Genomic DNA, 18,022 nt, shown 5'->3' with positions numbered 1-18,022 from the left:
ATAAATGGAAACCTGTATTTAGTGTTAGGTGTACAAATTAATTCGGTGCCTTTTCTTTTTTTCGGTGACTTATTTTTAAGAAGTTATAGTAACTACAATTATCGAAATCATATTCTCGCGCCATTTTTAAAATTCACAAAAGCGCGGGAAAATATTCGAATTTAAAATAGTAATTAAGAAAGTGTAATATCAAAGGTACCGAATTAATTTGTACACTTAATATATGTTGAAAACATAATATATATGTTTAAAAGAATTGTAAAAAATACAAGATATGTTAGTTCGGATATAATATCATTCGTTCAAAAATGTAGTTAACATACAATTAACATACAGATATAAACGATACAATAGCTTTTCTTCAATAAAAATTCTCAACATCTTTTATCCGAATAACTAAAAGTAAAAATGCAAAACATCTTACCTTATTCTTTCTATTATCTATCGAACTATCATGGCTGAAAAGATCAACGTAACATTATTGTCACTACGTGCAATAAAGATTTCGCTATAATAAGGTGAAAGACTGAACATTTCTACACGCCGTAATATCAAAAACTGTTTATAAGTGTAAAATTCATTTTGTGTAAAAGTGTTTTTTTTTTTTACAGTAATATACAATTATGTACATATTTACAGATTTCATCTTTTCAGTACAAAAATAGATTATGCGCTATGAGCTATGATAATCCCTGTAGAATGTTTCCTTCTCTCTTTCGCTTAGTCGCAGAAAATAATTGCAATAACTCTTACTAACTGCCGTAAACAATGCAACGTTACGATTATTAATAAATTTAATCTTCCACCGATGTCGTAACGTAACGCCAACAATCAACGTTCAACCAACATTTACTCCTAAGTTCTCCGTGGCAGACGAACCCGTTACATGATTCCCAGTTTGAGGTTTTATATCGTCAATTGGCTCCGAAATCACCATGTCGGTTTGCTCTGTATCTTTGTGAAGAGCAATAATAATTTTTTCTTCTGTAGAAGACTGACTGTCGGAAGAACCTTCTTGCGTGGAAGTAGCTGCTTCCTACAACATAAATAATATCATCAGCATTAATCAAACCCATTTTCTTCATCCATTTTCCCCCAGAGAATAGAAATCTTCTTACCGTACTTCGAATCTTCGTGTGTGTCTTTATGTGTTTCGTCAAATGATCCGATCGCATGAATTTCTTCGTACACTCAGGACACTGGAACCTTTTCTCTCCTGTATGGGTTCTGCGATGCCTCTGAAGTTCGTCGGACCTAGTGAATTTCTTACCGCAAAATATCCAACTACAAACGAACGGTCGCTCTCCGGTGTGCCACCTCAAATGAGCTCGAAGGTGGCTCGTTTTTCCATATACTTTGTTACACCCAGCTATGTGGCAAACGTGTTGCCGTTTCCTGGTCATATCTCTGTTCCTGTACAAATGAATAAAAAATGTACAATTGATGAAACATCAGAAGCAGTGGCGGCTCGTAGCTAAAATTAGTGGGGATGCTGCTCCAGAAAATTGTTAGCATTTGTTTTAAAAAAACCACCATTACGGAAGGGATAGTGCTCTCTCCCGCGCAGCCTCGCGCGCAGCTTCCCATGTGCGCATGCGCACACGGTCGAACACCACGCCGCGGGAACTTCGAAGCGCACAGTTCCATACAAAGATTTTTCTATCTTTTTCATAAACTAGGGGATAACTACTAACATTAAACTTAAGGATTATATATTGTACAAGTATAAAGAAAGAATTAAAGAAAAAAAGGACTCGTTATATTAAATGTTATCGATAATATCAAGTGGAAATAGTGGGTGCTGCAGTTCCACAGTGCCTATACGCGAGCCGCCACTAATCAGAAGAAACATCTTTGAAAATAGACTTACCTATCACCATCACCACAATTTGGACAAGTGCAAGCGACTCTTCTACGATGCTGCTTGTTGGAATCAGTTTCAATGTTCGTAGACGGTGTGGTATTTATTTGATGCTGATGAGAAATCGGAGCAGGGGTCGATAAAGTATTGTTAGATTGAAGAGTCTGCAGAATCTGCCATTTCGTTGGATCGTTCGAATCTAATTGCACTGTTGGTGCAGCTACGATGGGCGCGCCCGCTGTCGCGGGTAAAGTTTGAACGGTAGCAGGCTGAAGGGCGCTCGCGGGTATAACTTGGACGTTACCCAAGCCTGGAATATTTTGCACGGGTATCGACTGAAGAAAACCGTTTGTCGCGTTTATTCCGCCGGCAGGTTGAAGTTGCATTATGCCTCCGCTACCAACGCCCCTCATCATGTTACCTTGCTGGGCGGTTAAATTTGCTAACGCGGAGGCTGGGATTAAAGTTAGCTGTTGCGCTTGTGCCCCTAGAAAATATGCAATGTTTGAACATCTCTCTCACACAAAATAAAATCACATTAGCTATTTAGAAAGAGACCTGCGATGGTAATAGGTTGGACAGCGGACTGTGTCGACTGAGCAGTGGGAATATGTATAACTTGACCGCTAGCTAATTGTCTTGCATCGATGCTAGTTACTTTTATATCCCCCTCGACAGCTTCCGGTGGTCTCGTTAAAGCTGATAACGTTTGCACATCGATTTTCTGCCCATCCTTTGTCGTGATTACGCTTCCATTACCCGCAACTGATCTTCCAAGCGCACCGATACCAAGTACCTGTAATAAACCAGGGATGTTTAAATACATATTCCACAGGGCCGGCCCTAGGGCCCTCTAAGGTCCAGGATCCCCGTAAGACGATTTTGCATCTAAGAATGCAAATCTAAATTATTTACACAAGCTTTACTATAATTTTATAAATTTTATTTGAGATACATATATGTCATATGTGTGAAGGGGCCCCCCTAGGACCCCCGAAATCTCAGGGCCGGCCCTGTTGAAAGGCCATGTTGCAATTATTCTAAATCTAAAATTGCAATTATTAATGATGCTTTGAAACGCCATATTGCAATTATTCTAAATTTAAAATTGCAATTATTAATGATGCTTTGAAAGGCCATATTGCAATTATTCTAAATCTAAAATTACAATTATTAATTGTGCTTTGAAAAACAGGGCCGGCCCTGGGCCTAGGCAGACTAGGTGGTCTCCTAGGGTCCCCTAAGGTCCAGGGCCCTCATAAGACGATTTTGCATCTAAGAATGCAGATCTAAATTAGTTATACAAGCTTTAATTTTAATTTTATAAATTTTATTTGAGGTACATACATGTCATATATGTGAAGGGGCCCCGCCAGGACCCCCGAAATCTCAGGTTCAGCCCTGATATTCCACCATAGTCATCAATTCATTTACCATTTACCTGAACATTGCTTGGAGTTGATACGGTTGTACTCCATGTGGCTATAGTCGACGATGGTGTGGATGATTGCTGCTGTGCCTGCTGAACTTGTTGCTGCTGCTGCTGCTGCTGCTGTTGTTGTATGACTTGTTGAACAACTTGTTGCACCTGCTGCTGCTGCTGTTGTTGCTGCTGCTGCTGCTGCTGCGCTTGGGCTTGAGCTGCTTGCTGTTGCTGTTGCACAGACTGTACTACTTGTGTCTGTGCTTGCTGCTGAACTACTTGCTGTTGCGCTTGCTGTTGAGCAACTTGTTGAGCTACCTGCGTCACTTGTTGACTCTGCAGTATCATGATTTTTAATACAACTATACAATCACCTAGTTATTTTAATCCATATTTACCTGTAAACTTTGAAGCTGTGGTATGTTGGCAATTTGGACCTGCTGTATTTGTCCATTCGGTGTGATGATTTGAGCCATTTGTGGAATTTGCTGTAAGTAAATAATAAAAAATAAATGCTTGATAATTAAGAAATGAAATAAAAATTAAATAAGAAAATTTGTTTTAGATTTATTTCTTCAAGAATAAAAATGGAGGCAATAATTCTATTTATAATTTAAAATATTAATAAACAAAGTCAAGGGTTCATGTAATTAACTCAAGCCTAAGTCGTCAACGTTGTTTACCAAGCAGGGTCTTCTGAGAACCCCATAGGATTTTTTAAATTTCTCAACATTTTAGCATGGAAGTTCACTCAAATTAGGTTCTTGGGTGTCTAAAAATATATTTAAGTTAAATAAGCATTGTTGGCCGCAGACTTTTCTGACTTTTCTGGGCCTAAAGATAGCAGCTCCCTTTTATTTCAAAGTCGAGGGAACCGCCTGGTCATAAATGGGAGGGCCCGCGCTCACCTCCACATTATTATGCCATAAACGCTAATGCATTCAAGAAGAAATAAATCAATCTAAATATGTAACGTAGTACACCAACCGGGGCTCTGCCGGATCCCCAAGTGTGTTTTTATTCTTTTTCATATTTTTGAGCGAACGTTTTATAGGACTAATTATGTAATATTTATCTTAAACAAATCCTGGATGCATATAAAAATCAAGAATAAATGTGCTGATATAGTTACAGCAGAATCACCAAAAATCACTCTCTGGGAACCTTCGAGGACCCCCTTGGTATGTTAAGAGTTAATTAAAAGGTTTGTTCTCATATATTGCACGTACTTGGGTAATCTGTGGTATCATCTGTGTGGTAGGCACATTGAAAACACTGGACAGCGCTTGAACAGGAAAATGAACAGTCTGATATACAGTTTGACCGTTACTAGCAGTAACTGGTACTTGTACAGGGACAGTTTGCTGTACATGTTGCATAGGAAATTGAAGCGGTCTAACTTGCACGCTTTGCCCTGTAACATAAACAGCAACATTACAGTCTTCAATTCTTTACAATATCTATGTCGCTTTTCAGCTGAAGAGTACAAACCTGTTGGTAGCTGAACGGTTTGTCCAGTAATATTTTGTATGATAGAAGTAGGAAAGACATTAGGTGCTCTTATTAAACTAACTGGTTGAGGCGTGATGATGGTTTGCCCGTTAGCCAACTGTACTTGCTGACTGGCAAGTTGAACTTGCTGTCCGTTAGCAGTAGCGAATTGCATGGTGGGCTGACTTTGATGATGGCTCGCAGCAGACATGGCGGAAGAAGGAATAAAAAGTGCTTCTTGACCATCTATATTTACAGTTTGCATCTGTGGTATAACGCTATAACTAAGCTGCTGCTGTTGCGGCTGCTGTGACTGTTGCGCCTGCTGCTGCTGAGATTGTTGCTGTTGTTGTTGAAGGGCAGCTTGAGCTTGAGTGCTTATCAGTTGAGCACCCTTAGATAATTATCGTACATTTTAAAAACCTTATCATACTTAATCCTTCCCTAAAGCCTAATAATTCTATACCTGTAAGAACTGCTGCGGCAGAGACTGCACAGAGATTGTCTGTGCTCGTTGCTGATCGTGTTGCGGTTGTTGAGTTTGTAAAGGCACAAAATTTTGCAATTGCTGCAACGTAATGACTTGCGGCTGTTGTTGCTGCTGCGCTTGCTGTTGAACGTCCTGCTGCTGCTGCAGCTGTTGCAGAACGTTCGCACTTAGGAATCGAATCTGAGGTTGGGCAGTTTGTTGTTCCATTTGCTGCTGTTGCTGTTCGGCTTCCTCTTGTTGCTGTTGCACTTGCAGGGGGTCATGATCTTCGATCTCCTCCTGGGAATAAATTATTATTTTCTTATCTCTATTAAAATTATTAAACAACACTCCTCGCTTATCTTACCTGGTTGATATTTCTTCCATCTACGCTTCGCTTCATGATGACAATATTCCTCGAATATTCCTTTCCAACACAAACAACGAGACGACGTCAACGCTAATTTTACGTGGAAACACCTCTATGCTAGGAATCCATTCTTCGCTATACAGAATCCGGTTGACCCTTCAGTAAACGATAGGTAAAAACGCTCGCCTCGCGAGCGTTTAATCTGAAAATTAATTTCTGCGTTAAACCTTACTTAATTGCGTATCTAATTAAAACATGGATTTTCACCGACTTAGTTATAACCGCGATGTCCCTCACGCTCGAGGACTGCATCTGGATCGTTTTCTCTTTCTCCTTATTTAAAAGCAATATTTTCAACGAAAATCCAACCACTTTAAGGTTAGTTTCTCGAATCGATCGTTATACGCGAAACCTAACCACCCTTCAGGCGTCTAACGAGTAGGAAGGATCCAGTGACTTAAACGATATCGACACGTGCGAAGACCGCTCTCTCGAAAGACAAAGAAGGCCAGAGAGCACTCCTCGAGAACCCAATTGAGGACCGCCTCTCTACGCCCCTGTTCCTGCCGCCCCACCCGCCCCCCTCGAAATATCACGCTCCGTGGCAAGGACGCGCATAGCCACCGACACAGAAGCGCACGATGTGTCGTCACACCCGCCCACTCGGTCGTTTGTCGGCCGTCGGTTTACTCGCACACTCGCGTACCTGCGATAACGGGGAAGGCTGGCAGCCTGACGATTCAGCCTCCACCCACTTTGCACATGGGACTCCACCTAACTCGCGAACCAGCACGTGCTTCACTACGGAAACACCAGTCTGCCCTCTCGTCGATGCCTTATTCCCCCTCGTCGACCAGAGAAATGCACCCTTTTCAACGCCGCTACGCTTCCTGTTTCTTCATCTCTTCGTCTCAGCTGTTAGTTTTCGAGGCGGCCATTATACGACGCAACGAATTATTTCGACGGGCTTGTGTTTATAAACTACGAAATTTTTGTAATAATACGTCGACGGAACAATAAATACATCGTTCGATGTTCATTCAAAAATAAGTTCGATCGAACGCGTTTTACAAACACGACATACGCATACGAGCGTCCAGCGTTGTACGCGCGCGCGCACTACGTAGCCAGTGATCGCGGTCGACAATCTATGCCCTCCTTCTTTCCCCGATACGTCCGCCTGGTGTCGTTGAAAATCTGTTTTTCTTTTTCAAACGTGATTCAGATATTATTCGAGAGAAAACTAGACGTTGAATTTAATTATTTACCACCGATTTAACTAGATTTCTTTTCTACGGTACACTAGGGAATCGACGCTACGTTTGAAACTGCCGCCAAAAGTGCGGATATGGGACAAGCCAACATTCTCTCCCGACCGTTCGATGCTTTCGAGGTGAAATCTCTTTACCGATCAATTTCACTGAAATGTTCACGACGTGAAACGATATTCCTCTACGATTCTAGATCACCTGGCACACGATCCAATTTCAACGTGATTTCAACACGTGCACCGTAGACCCGCAACGTGTTGGTCGGCCGTCCCTCGCGAACACAAGGCTACGAATACCGCTACGAGAGGACTACTTTCGCCGTGGGGCGGTACACGAGGTGGCAACGTCGCCGTCTGCGAGGTGATCGTACGAGAGAGCTGATTGGTCGCGTTCGCCTCGCGATAGCTAGCCGCGAGCAGAGGTTTGTTAGACAGGGGCGTACGCAGGAACCGTCGGACGCCCACCCTGTCGAAGAGGGATAAACGATGCACACCTCCTACTTTCTCTGGCCTTCCTTCCCCTCTTTTTACCAGTCCCCCTCGGTCAGGGCCACGCTTTCAGCGGGGTCGCGAACGCTGTTACCTTGTTGTTATAAGGCTATACTCTCTCTTCCTCCAATCACTATGAACACTGATTGTCAGATGACGATCCCGAGAAGGGAGGAGCTGTACTCCCTCGCTATGCCGCCGCCCTTCTTTTCATAATAACCGTGCTTCACGAATCTCTTTAGTTGGCCATGTATGAAGCCCGTGAATAGATGTGGTCGTAGGCTGAAGCAGGCTGAAGGCTGCTCGCCACTCAACTTACTTTCAACAATATTTTTTTTACTTTTTTCTCTTTTATGTGGAGCCTTTGGTTGATGTATTGATCTGGTCAATATATATATATATATATATGTATGTTTCCAATAGCAATAGTTACAGAAGCTATAAATTTAAAAATAACTTCAATGATAATTATTCATTAAGGAATATTATAATAATGAAAGGAAGGTTGCATTGGGGATTGATGTATATACAATATATATGTATGTTTCCAATAGTAATAGTTACAGAATCTATAAATTTAAAAATAAGTTCAATGATAATTATTCATTAAAGAATATTATAATAATGAAAGGAAGGTTGCATTGGGGATTGATGTATATACAATATATATGTATGTTTCCAATAGTAATAGTTACAGAATCTATAAATTTAAAAATAAATTCAATGATAATTATTCATTATTCTTAATTTCATGTAAAACATATAAGGAATATTATATAATGAAAGCAAGGTTGCATTGGGGATTGATGTATATACAATATAACGATAGTCCAATATGGCTTTTATTAAGTCAATGGTAATGACTAATGACAGTGAAAGAAATTAATCTCTAACGTCGATTTTCTGTTGACTGTACGACGGTAGTGGCAATAAATTAAATAATTATTTAAATAACAGAGTAATCTATATAGTAGATTGATTCTAATATACATTAACAATTAATACAATTTATAAATAAATCCGTTTTTCAAGTCCTAATAATAAAGTTAACTCGTGTCATGTGTGGATTGTCACATGTAACATACCTAGAGATAAGTATTCACAGTACTTGACGATTTTGATACATGAAATGAAGCGTAACAAATTTAAAAGTTTAAAATGTACGAACTTTCTGTTCCTATATTCTGAGAACGTTTTACGCAAAACTGAAGATGGTATTAGTTTATACTAAACCGTAACGATGTTCAATTTTTCTAACTTTAATTGTCCTATTTGATTATGGCATTTAAAATAGCTAACGTGCTGTAAGATTCATGAAAATTTACAATGTAGAGAACGAACGAGTAACAATAATTTTTGATAACTGCGTTTGATTTACAAGGGTACACTTAAATCGCGTCACTGAATTTCAAGGCTGAACTCTGCGACAATCTTATATACAAATAGAACACATTTACTCTCGTGTAGTAAATAAAATTGAAATGCTGTACATAAGATATTTACATGAAATTTAAATTTAAAAGTGTAATTGATTTACACTTGTGCAATAAAACCATACTGAATGCCACATAATTGTTCGTTGGTGCGCGCAAGTTGACCTGAAACGTTTGTACTAAAAATCAGCTACACGTACAGTGAAGTTTCAAGTGAACAGAGATTATACAATTAAACAATTGAATATTTTCAACCGCGGTTTGAATAGTACGGATATTGTACAATTGCCGTCAAATATGAACTCCTTTACAGTCCACCGCCTGATCTCTCTACAGTGACTTTTTTCCTCAATACGTCCTTGTCGTGCTCCGCTTCCTCCATTTCTGCCATTCTTGCGAACCGTGAATACGCCACGTGTCCAGACTTGATAGCCGACATCATCTGCATGAAACGATAATAATTAATTATACGGATAGAACATAGAAAGGATAAAAGAAAAAAATAAATTTTCAAACAGTGGTAACTTTGATCTGGCACCAAGAGCAGCATGACACTAAAATATTTTGCACCAGAGGAGAAACAAGCAAGTGTTATACTACGTCAGACAGAAGGCACTGTGTTAGACGAGTATTTTTATTAACAAACTGTCCGTGCAATAGAAAATATTGTCCAATTTGTTATATGAAAACAGACAAGAAGAGTTATAGGTAAATCTATCTTGTACCCAACAGGTCTTTCCATTTTTTTTTTCTTCTAATATTAATTTTGAACGATGATAGAAAACAGGATTTTTGTGTAGGATGACGTAAAAAAAAGAATAAAATAAAATACAATGAAAGGAGGTGTTAAAACAATAAAACTTGTAACGACAACTCTGCGAGCGAACTTCCACAGACCTGAAGGTATTCGTCCAACTCGACCTGACCGTTCATATTAGTGTCGATTTCGCGCAGTATTTCATGAAGCTCTTCACCAGGTACTTCCTTGTCACCGAATAACTGCGAACGGTAAAAAGAAATACTAATTAAATACGTGATTCTCTGATTTACCTGTAAGTAATCTTGCAGTTCCATTTGCCCATTGTAACTGAGATCAATTTCATTGAGCAAAGTGTGCATCTCATCTTCCTTCAGTTTTAAGCCAAGTACCTGGACATTGATAATTAAAGGTGTGACAGAAAAAAAAAGTAAAAAAAAAAAAGAAAGAAAGAATAATTTTGAACATAGAATTTGTATGCACCTTAAGTCCTCTCCTGATGTCGTTAATGGAAACGTATCCCTTGTTATCTTTGTCAATGATACCGAAACGCTTAATGTACAGTTGTATCTCTTCTTTCGTAAGGTTGATGGGAATTTTATCACGGGACACACGATTCACCGTATGTCCCATTTCGTTGGCGAGGAATTCGCTGGCCTCCTTATGCTGGTTCTGCTTCTCCTCGGGTGTCCAGTGCAACTCTTCTGCCATGATATCTATTATACTTGGAAGAGCTTCTTGTGCTGCTTGAACGTTCAAGAACGCTAATCTTAGCCGTCTCGCGATCATATCAATCGCTGTTCTCGCGTATTCGCGAACCCCGTATCGAATCTGAAAGCAACAGAATTATTGTCGGTGGTATATCGAATAACAGGGTCGGCCCTGGGCCTAGGCGATCGCCTAGGGCCCCCTGAGGTCCAGGCCCTCTCCCCTAAGGTCCGGGCCCTCTCCCCCAAGGTCCAGGGCCCCACCGAGGTCCAGGCCCTCACCCCTAAGGTCCGGGCCCTTTCCCCCAAGGTCCAGACCCTCTCCCCTAAGGTCCGGGCCCTCTCCCCCAAGGTCCAGACCCTCTCCCCCAAGGTCCAGACCCTCTCCCCCAAGGTCCAGACCCTCTCCCCCAAGGTCCAGACCCTCTCCCCTAAGGTCCGGGCCCTCTCCCTCAAGGTCCAGGGCCTCACCGAGGTCCAGGCCCTCTCCCCTAAGATCCGGGCCCTCTCCCCCAAAGTCCAGGGCCCCACCGAGGTCCAGGCCCTCTCCCCTAAGGTCCGGGCCCTCTGCCCCAAGGTCCAGGGCCTCACCGAGGTCCAGGCCCTCACCCCTAAGGTCCGGGCCCTTTCCCCCAAGGTCCAGGGCCCCACCGAGGTCCAGGCCCTCTCCCCTAAGGTCCGGGCCCTCTCCCCCAAGGTCCAGGCCCTCACCCCTAAGGTCCGGGCCCTTTCCCCCAAGGTCCAGGCCCTCTCCCCTAAGGTCCGGGCCCGATCCCCTATGGTCCAGGCTCTCTCCCCCAAGGTCCAGGCCCTCTCCCCCAAGGTCCGGGCCCTCTCCCCCCATAATGTTTACTTGAATATTAATCTAAATTAGTTATACAAGCTTCAATGTTAATTTTAGAAATTTTATTTGAGCTACTTTTTTTTATGTCTTGTATGTGAAGGGGCCCTCGGACCTGTCGAATAATTAAGAGAAACGTTGGAAACTTACTTCGGCGTCGATGTACGGAAACTCGGGATGAATCTTTTTACCAATAATTGGCCAACGTTTACCAGTCAGAGAAGCCATTTTCGCAACGGCAAACGCACGGTCTCCGTAACTCCTGGCCAGATGCTGTGCAACTTCGCATTCCAAGCCAAAATCTTGCACCAATCTAATGTACATCGTTGGACTCCACCCATGAGCCCCCTCTAAGAGGAAATCATTGGTTTGGCAGGGCCTTTCAGGCTTCAGATCGCAAGCTTAACAAATTACAGATAAATTAATACCATTTCATTTATATATATTATTGTATAAAGATAATACCATTTCATTTTATAATACCATATTTCTGAAATACCTCTGATAGCTGCATCGATTGTCTCTTCAGCCATTGCCCTGTACGTTGTCCATTTTCCTCCAGCTATCGTGATCAGTTTGGCAGGGCTAACGTGTACGATGTGATTTCTAGCGAGCGACTGGGTGTTGGGTTTGTTCGGGTCGGATACGAGGGGCCTGATACCGCTCCAGGCGGACAACACGTCTCCGCGACGCACCTCAACGTCTGGATTAAGATAGTTTTTAACCTCGCGTAAGATAAACATGATCTCGTCTTCGGTTGGCCGGGGATTATGCGTTACTTCGCAGGGCAAATCGGTCGTTCCTGCGATCGTTTGCTTTTGCCAGGGTAAAAAGAAAATTACTCGGCCATCGCTCGTTGCTGGATCCAGTAATCCCATTTGATCAGGACTATATCGATAGAATTATTAGAAACATTTCATGAGTCTTTATTTTATTTATTTTATTTAAAATTAAATTCTGATGATAACTTACCTGTAATAACCTGGAAGAACGATATGCGCGCCAGATGATGGAGAACAGATTTCTGGTATGCTTGGATCGTCCATTTTTCTGATATGATCTGTGAACGGGCCTGTTGCGTTAATTATTGCCTTTGCTTTAACATCCCACTCCTCCCCTGTGAGGTCATCTTTCACGTGAGCGCCAGTTAGTATGCGATTACCATCCTTTAAAAATATAAATTTTATTTCAATCAAGAATCTACTGTTTTATCTCACTACCTGTAATCAGACAATATCAATAGTACCTTATCGCGACCTTTTAAGAGATTAACAACTTTGACGTGATTTACAACTGTTGCCCCGTGACGCGAAGCGGTAAGGGCAACTGCCAAATTCATTCTCGCATCATCTTGTTGACCTATTATATAAAAAAGAAAGTATGAGATTATTGATACTTCTTATACGACATTACGTATTTAAAATTTTTTAAATTAATTTTCTTGAATAAAAATAGAATTATTTAACTTTCAGATTGTAAATTTAATAATGAAAAAATTTTCTAATACTATTAAAAAATGAATAAATAAAAATTTTTAAAAAAGATGCTACTACTGATAAGCGCATAGAAAACATTACCGTCATAATAAACAATAGCCCCTGTTAGTTTATCTCCTTTCAACATAGGAAACAGTTCTAACGCGTTTGATTTGCTAAGGAAGTAGGATGATTTGACCGTTTTACTTCCAGCGACTACGTCATACATCTTTATACCGAACCAGTAGTAAGGTATTTGCCACCATCTGTTAAAAAGGTAACGATGTTAATTTAGTAGAATCAATTTTACACAAGGGGGAAGCAACGAATGATTAACACACGTGTAAACTGGCAACATAATAGGTAAAGGGTAAGCCAAATGAGGCGCACTGTGCAACATAGATGCTCGTTCATGTAAAGCTTCCTTAACCATTTTGTACTGTTCCACATCCAGCTGCAGGATGGCCTTTTGTAGATAACGAACCCCTCCGTGGATGAGTTTTGTACTTCTGGAAGACGTGCCAGATGCGAAATCATCTCTCTCTACTAAAGCTGTCTTCAGACCTTCAAATAAAATATGTATATTAGGATACTATTCATATAACTGTTTTATTTATCTTGTGCTACACTTCGTCTCAGTGGACTACAAATTTTTGATTAGAAAATATCATATCTTATAGTTTTCGACCTGAAACATTCGAAAATGCAAGTTACAAGTTTAAGAAACGATTTGTTTAAAAAATACGATTATGTGAAAAAAGTGTATTTAGCGTATTTTGACAGCTTAGTACGACGCCATATTGCTTCTACCCATCTTCTGATTGGTTCGCACATAAATTCGAAATCTAGATTGGAGTCGCTTCCACGACGAATATTTTGCCGATCGTCTATGTGAATGTTTGTGGCGTAGGTTTTATAAAATTAATTAAACACATCTAATGGACTTTTTGATAGCAGCAATCAAGAAGCAATATGTTTTTAAATAAAGTAATCGGAAGTTAGCCATTTCAGCGAACCAATCAGAGAATGCGTAAAAACAATATGGCGTCGTACTACCTGTCAAACACCACTAAATACAAACATTGGTTTCCTGAATTTTTCATTTGTTTTTTTGAATATTTCAGGTCAAAAACATTTGATACTTTGGAACCACTAATTTTTGGTCCCCTAAAACGAAGTTTGACCTTCATCTTTATTAACGATAGAAAAAGAAATACCTCGTGTACAGGCATCCAATGCACACCCAGCTCCTGTCGCACCACCACCAATGATAAGAACATCATATTCGCCATGAGTTTTCAAAGTTTTTACTTGATCCTCTCTGGTTGGCAGAGGCCTTTTTGCAGGCTTCACCCTTGGCTTGTCTGCGTGCACCTGACAAAAAGAATATAATTTTTATAACCGTTCTCTACACGGTATTCCAAGAAAACAGCGGTGTCCCTTTCTAATACCAAAGAACAATTTCCACGTATTCATTCACGCGATTCATTATCTCCTATTATTCTCGCTCGAAATACAAAACGATTATTACAATAGACGACCCTACGCTGTTCGGCATTGGACTTTGGATAATCAATCTCGGTTAGCTAACAATGAAATTAATTATTTACCCGATTCCTTGGAAATGATAGATCAATTTCTCCGAGATTCGATTAAATTTTCCGCATCGTTTATGTAAAGTTCCGCTCAGTGGAACATTTCAGATAAAATACAATCGTAAAACGCAGCTTCCTCGAGCGTATAATTGCGCGCGATTATATATAGAACGGTATTTAAAAAGCTATGGTTTATGCCGCGTTAGAAATAGCCGAGCATCCCTGATACCTAGTCCTGGTCTGGCACAGACCTTGCTAGCAGTGAAATTTCAGTAACCATGTGACTGCTGACCGACTGTTGATCACGAAACGCTATGCAGCCTTGAGTAACTAGCATAGACTATTGTCGCGCTACAAACCAAATTTTCATCAGACTTGAAATTAATACAGGATCTCTGCCATTTTCATAAGCATCATCTATCACGCCTTCTTTTACGCGTTCTATATAAAAACTAAAAATAATATCAAAGTATTTTCGAATTGAGAAAAAGAAAGAAACGTGTAAAAAAAATTGTAGCATTCAAATCGATGGGATTCCCGCGCTTTTTATCAATCGGAAAGTTCTACGGTTACAAAATATTGAATTATTGCGAAAGTGATACGGGGAACAAATAAAAGTCATGATTCGACGAAGAAAATATCTTTTTTATATCGTAATAATTAATGTACTTACGGTATTGTCACATAGCAATAAATAGGAGGTAAGGGCACTAGCACCGATGGCACTTGCACCCCCCGCTAGTAACTTCAATGATGCCATCTTACGTCACTTACGATTCGACAATCTTTTAGGAAAGATCTGGAACGAATCAAAATGCCTCTATATTAAGATTAATTCCACGTCATACGTTGTTTAGAAATTACGTAAGATGAAGGCGAAACGAAAAAAACTCGGAAAAATATCGTTCAGAATTACTAAACGGCAAAACGTCGATGCGATAAGCGCTTATTTCATTATACAAAAATTTCATATATGAAATCGATTAGATAAATCGGATCGACGTCAACAGCGAGAATCAAACGTAATCTTTTAATTAATCGATGCTCCTGATTTATTTAGTGAATCATCGTCCATGTTATTTGGCAATATATCAACAGGTGCAACGTGCGCGACGCTGACACGGAAATGATTCTCCCTTTTAGACCCTAATAAAAAAAGATGCAATACTATTTGAATCGTTTAACGAGGTTAGCGCGATCGTTCGCGAATTAATAAACAAGTTCAATTTTTTTCCCCTGACAAAGAAAAATCATTGTACAAAGGTACCTTTTTTCCTGCTCGTTATAACGCGATATTTAATGCAACAGAAAAACAACAGTTCGTTAGCTTCTATCGAAAAGAATTATTATTTTAAAAATGACTCACTGGCAGATATCTAGGACAGGGCCGGCCCTGAGATTTCAGGTGTCCGAAAAGGGGCCCCTTCACATATTTGACATAAAAAAAATTACCCAAAACAAAATTTATAAAATTAATATTAAAGCTTGTATAACTAATTTAGATTAATATTCAAGTAAAAATTACTCTTCTTGCATTCTTAGATGCAAAATCGTCTTATAGGGACCCTGGACCTTGGGGGGCCCTAGGCGGCCGCCTACGCCCAAGGCCGGCCCTGATCCCGGAACACCTGCATTTATCGCACGTGACATACTATTCCTCTATCTCGCGACATATCGCCTCATTCGGCATCCCGACGCGTCGCACAAAGCGTGTGTATAAATTTCCCATAATAACATTTGATACCCTTAATGATGTAAGAGTTCAACAAGTGCAACGTGAATTACTTAAATGCGTTGTAATTACCACCTCGGCACGTGTTGAAACTTCCTACTTACAAGTAACGACTACGCGGAGAGGGTTATTCAATTATCAGATAGAAAAATGTGCGATTGATAACAGGCACGTTGATTGTAACTCAAACACGAGATTCGCAAAGACTCGGGCTTTTTCGCCGACTATTTCACTGGAAATTTAATGTCAAGAATAATATGTTGGATTCCAAGGAAATTGACAACACGTTAAGAATACTCTTTAGAAATTTTATTGAATATGCACTCGACTAGTAGGTAATGAAATCTAGTTGTTCTATAATCTTGCAGGTTTTTATATTCTATTAATGGAGATTGGTAATGGTAGGGGTAGTGGTCAAGGAACAGTATGATTAAAGAAGGGTACGAAGTACAGGACGAGTAAGGATTAGGAATTGATTAGGATGAATCTATGGTGTGGTGTTTGCCATCCGACAAGCCTCTGTCATGGAATGTTACAACTAGTTAATAAATTTCTAGCACTTACATCACTTTTAAAACTCGTTTTGTGTAAAAAAAGTAAATTTCTAAAAAAAGGCACATCTTTACACTTGTCTCGTATTCGCACGTATACCTGTTAAAGATGCGTCACCCAAAATGGCTGTCTCGACTATTTTGAAAGATTTATTTCCCATTGCTAATTTCACAATCCATTATAGTGTTTTTCTATCGAAAAATCATTCGATATCTGTAGTATATTTTCATCGAACGATAATTAATTAGACAGATTTTCATGTCACTAGTAATGCCATTGAGGTGTTAAAAAATAATTTACACTATGTTCGCTACGAGACCTTGACAGTCCCCTAAAACACGTGGAATTACGTAAGCTAACGCTCACATAATCAGTGAATACTAGTATTTTTCTATCCACGCTATTGGAATATTTAACGTGATCAGCATAATTCAAAAAGAATCTAACGATCAACCACAAATTCGACCGCCTAGGGATAAAAATTGGATAAAAATGGGTTTACCTTGATCAAAGCAAACAGTGTCATAAACCTTTGCACAATATTCTTTATGCAAAGTACCTCGGAATACGTGTATATTGCGATAATACAAAAGTCGAAAACGATGTCGCAAAGCTGAGGTTTTAAAATAGCACCCGCGAATCTCGTGCCAAATGCCTTCGAATGTCATTTGTATTGAAGACGTTCTCATTATACAATGCGCACAATATATTATGACTAGATGGAGGGAGAAACAAGTAAAATATATAATAAATTGTACATGATCCTTATATTTTAATAAAACAATTCTTCGTTACCCGTCGTCCCTCTGTACACCGAGAGGTAACAAACCCCAAAAAGTAAGGTTATGAAACGTATAGAAAAATGAAATTATGTATATACGATCCTTACATTTTAATAAAACAATCCTTCGTTACCCGTCATCCCTCTGTATACCGAGAGGTAACAAACCCCAAAAAGTAAGGTTATGAAACGTATAGAAAAATGAAATTGTACATGATTCTTAACAAACGTTAAACAATTAGCAATAAAAATAAGAGGTTTTTATGAAGAATGATTAAAATTATCGATGATAATTGATTAGTTATGTTGAAAATAATAAAAGTATCGAGTACAAGGATTTTGTTACTTACTGCAAAACAGACTGACAGTCAATGGACTCTTAAGAACACCCGCGCACAGTGGTGGTGAGCGCGATTTGTGCAATTAATAATTAACGATGCACATATTTAACAAAGATACCGGTACACATTTCACCGCGTCGCACAAGCGAATGGACTCGTGGGTCGTGGACTGTAGCGAACAATCAGGCAAGAGTTAATGAAGATAAAAAATTTGCGAACAGCCGCGACATCTGTCGGAAGTTTGTCGAATCATTTTCAGGCGCGCTCGACAATTCAAACAATATATTTTTTTTTTTTAATTACAAAGGACTATGCCCGTGAATTGAAATAAATAAATAAATTAAGCGTATCTAAATTTTGGGATCGACGTAGTTAAAAATCTGAAAAATTTCATTCAATCAATTATATTATTTTATATTCACATTTTTTGTACAA

At 39.7% G+C, this 18,022-nt stretch overlaps 2 protein-coding genes across 7 annotated transcripts; both read right to left on the bottom strand.

The window, feature by feature from the left end:
- Positions 1-353: 353 nt before the first annotated feature.
- Positions 354-7,743, bottom strand: LOC117608898 (uncharacterized). 4 transcript variants are annotated; one of them, XM_034334642.2, is made up of 11 exons: positions 6,321-7,146; positions 5,612-5,816; positions 5,242-5,544; positions 4,776-5,169; positions 4,514-4,698; positions 3,683-3,772; positions 3,303-3,602; positions 2,420-2,657; positions 1,871-2,348; positions 1,119-1,413; positions 354-1,036 (listed from the first exon to the last, which is right to left on the bottom strand). In XM_034334642.2, the coding sequence occupies exons 2-11, from the start codon at positions 5,645-5,647 to the stop codon at positions 839-841; spliced, it is 2,517 nt and encodes an 838-aa protein (XP_034190533.1). In that variant the 5' UTR covers positions 5,648-5,816; positions 6,321-7,146; the 3' UTR covers positions 354-838. The 4 variants fall into 4 exon arrangements, with proteins under 4 accessions (XP_034190533.1, XP_034190532.1, XP_034190530.1 ...); XM_034334641.2 differs by having other exon boundaries at positions 356-1,036; positions 3,303-3,620; positions 7,084-7,743; XM_034334639.2 differs by having other exon boundaries at positions 356-1,036; positions 3,303-3,620.
- A 1,323-nt stretch (positions 7,744-9,066) lies between these two features.
- Gpo1 (glycerophosphate oxidase 1) lies at positions 9,067-17,769 on the bottom strand. 3 transcript variants are annotated; one of them, XM_034334647.2, is made up of 13 exons: positions 17,597-17,769; positions 14,855-14,980; positions 13,804-13,960; positions 12,928-13,150; positions 12,689-12,852; positions 12,358-12,470; positions 12,084-12,277; positions 11,611-11,999; positions 11,262-11,512; positions 10,047-10,394; positions 9,857-9,955; positions 9,704-9,805; positions 9,067-9,248 (listed from the first exon to the last, which is right to left on the bottom strand). In XM_034334647.2, the coding sequence occupies exons 2-13, from the start codon at positions 14,939-14,941 to the stop codon at positions 9,114-9,116; spliced, it is 2,262 nt and encodes a 753-aa protein (XP_034190538.1). In that variant the 5' UTR covers positions 14,942-14,980; positions 17,597-17,769; the 3' UTR covers positions 9,067-9,113. The 3 variants fall into 3 exon arrangements, with proteins under 3 accessions (XP_034190538.1, XP_034190537.1, XP_034190536.1); XM_034334646.2 differs by lacking the exon at positions 9,704-9,805 and having other exon boundaries at positions 17,597-17,768; XM_034334645.2 differs by lacking the exon at positions 9,857-9,955 and having other exon boundaries at positions 17,597-17,768.
- Positions 17,770-18,022: the final 253 nt, after the last annotated feature.

Source organism: Osmia lignaria, chromosome 8, assembly GCF_051020975.1.
Source record: "Osmia lignaria lignaria isolate PbOS001 chromosome 8, iyOsmLign1, whole genome shotgun sequence".
Lineage (NCBI taxonomy): Eukaryota > Metazoa > Arthropoda > Insecta > Hymenoptera > Megachilidae > Osmia > Osmia lignaria.
This window is presented reverse-complemented; position numbering and strand designations above follow the sequence as displayed.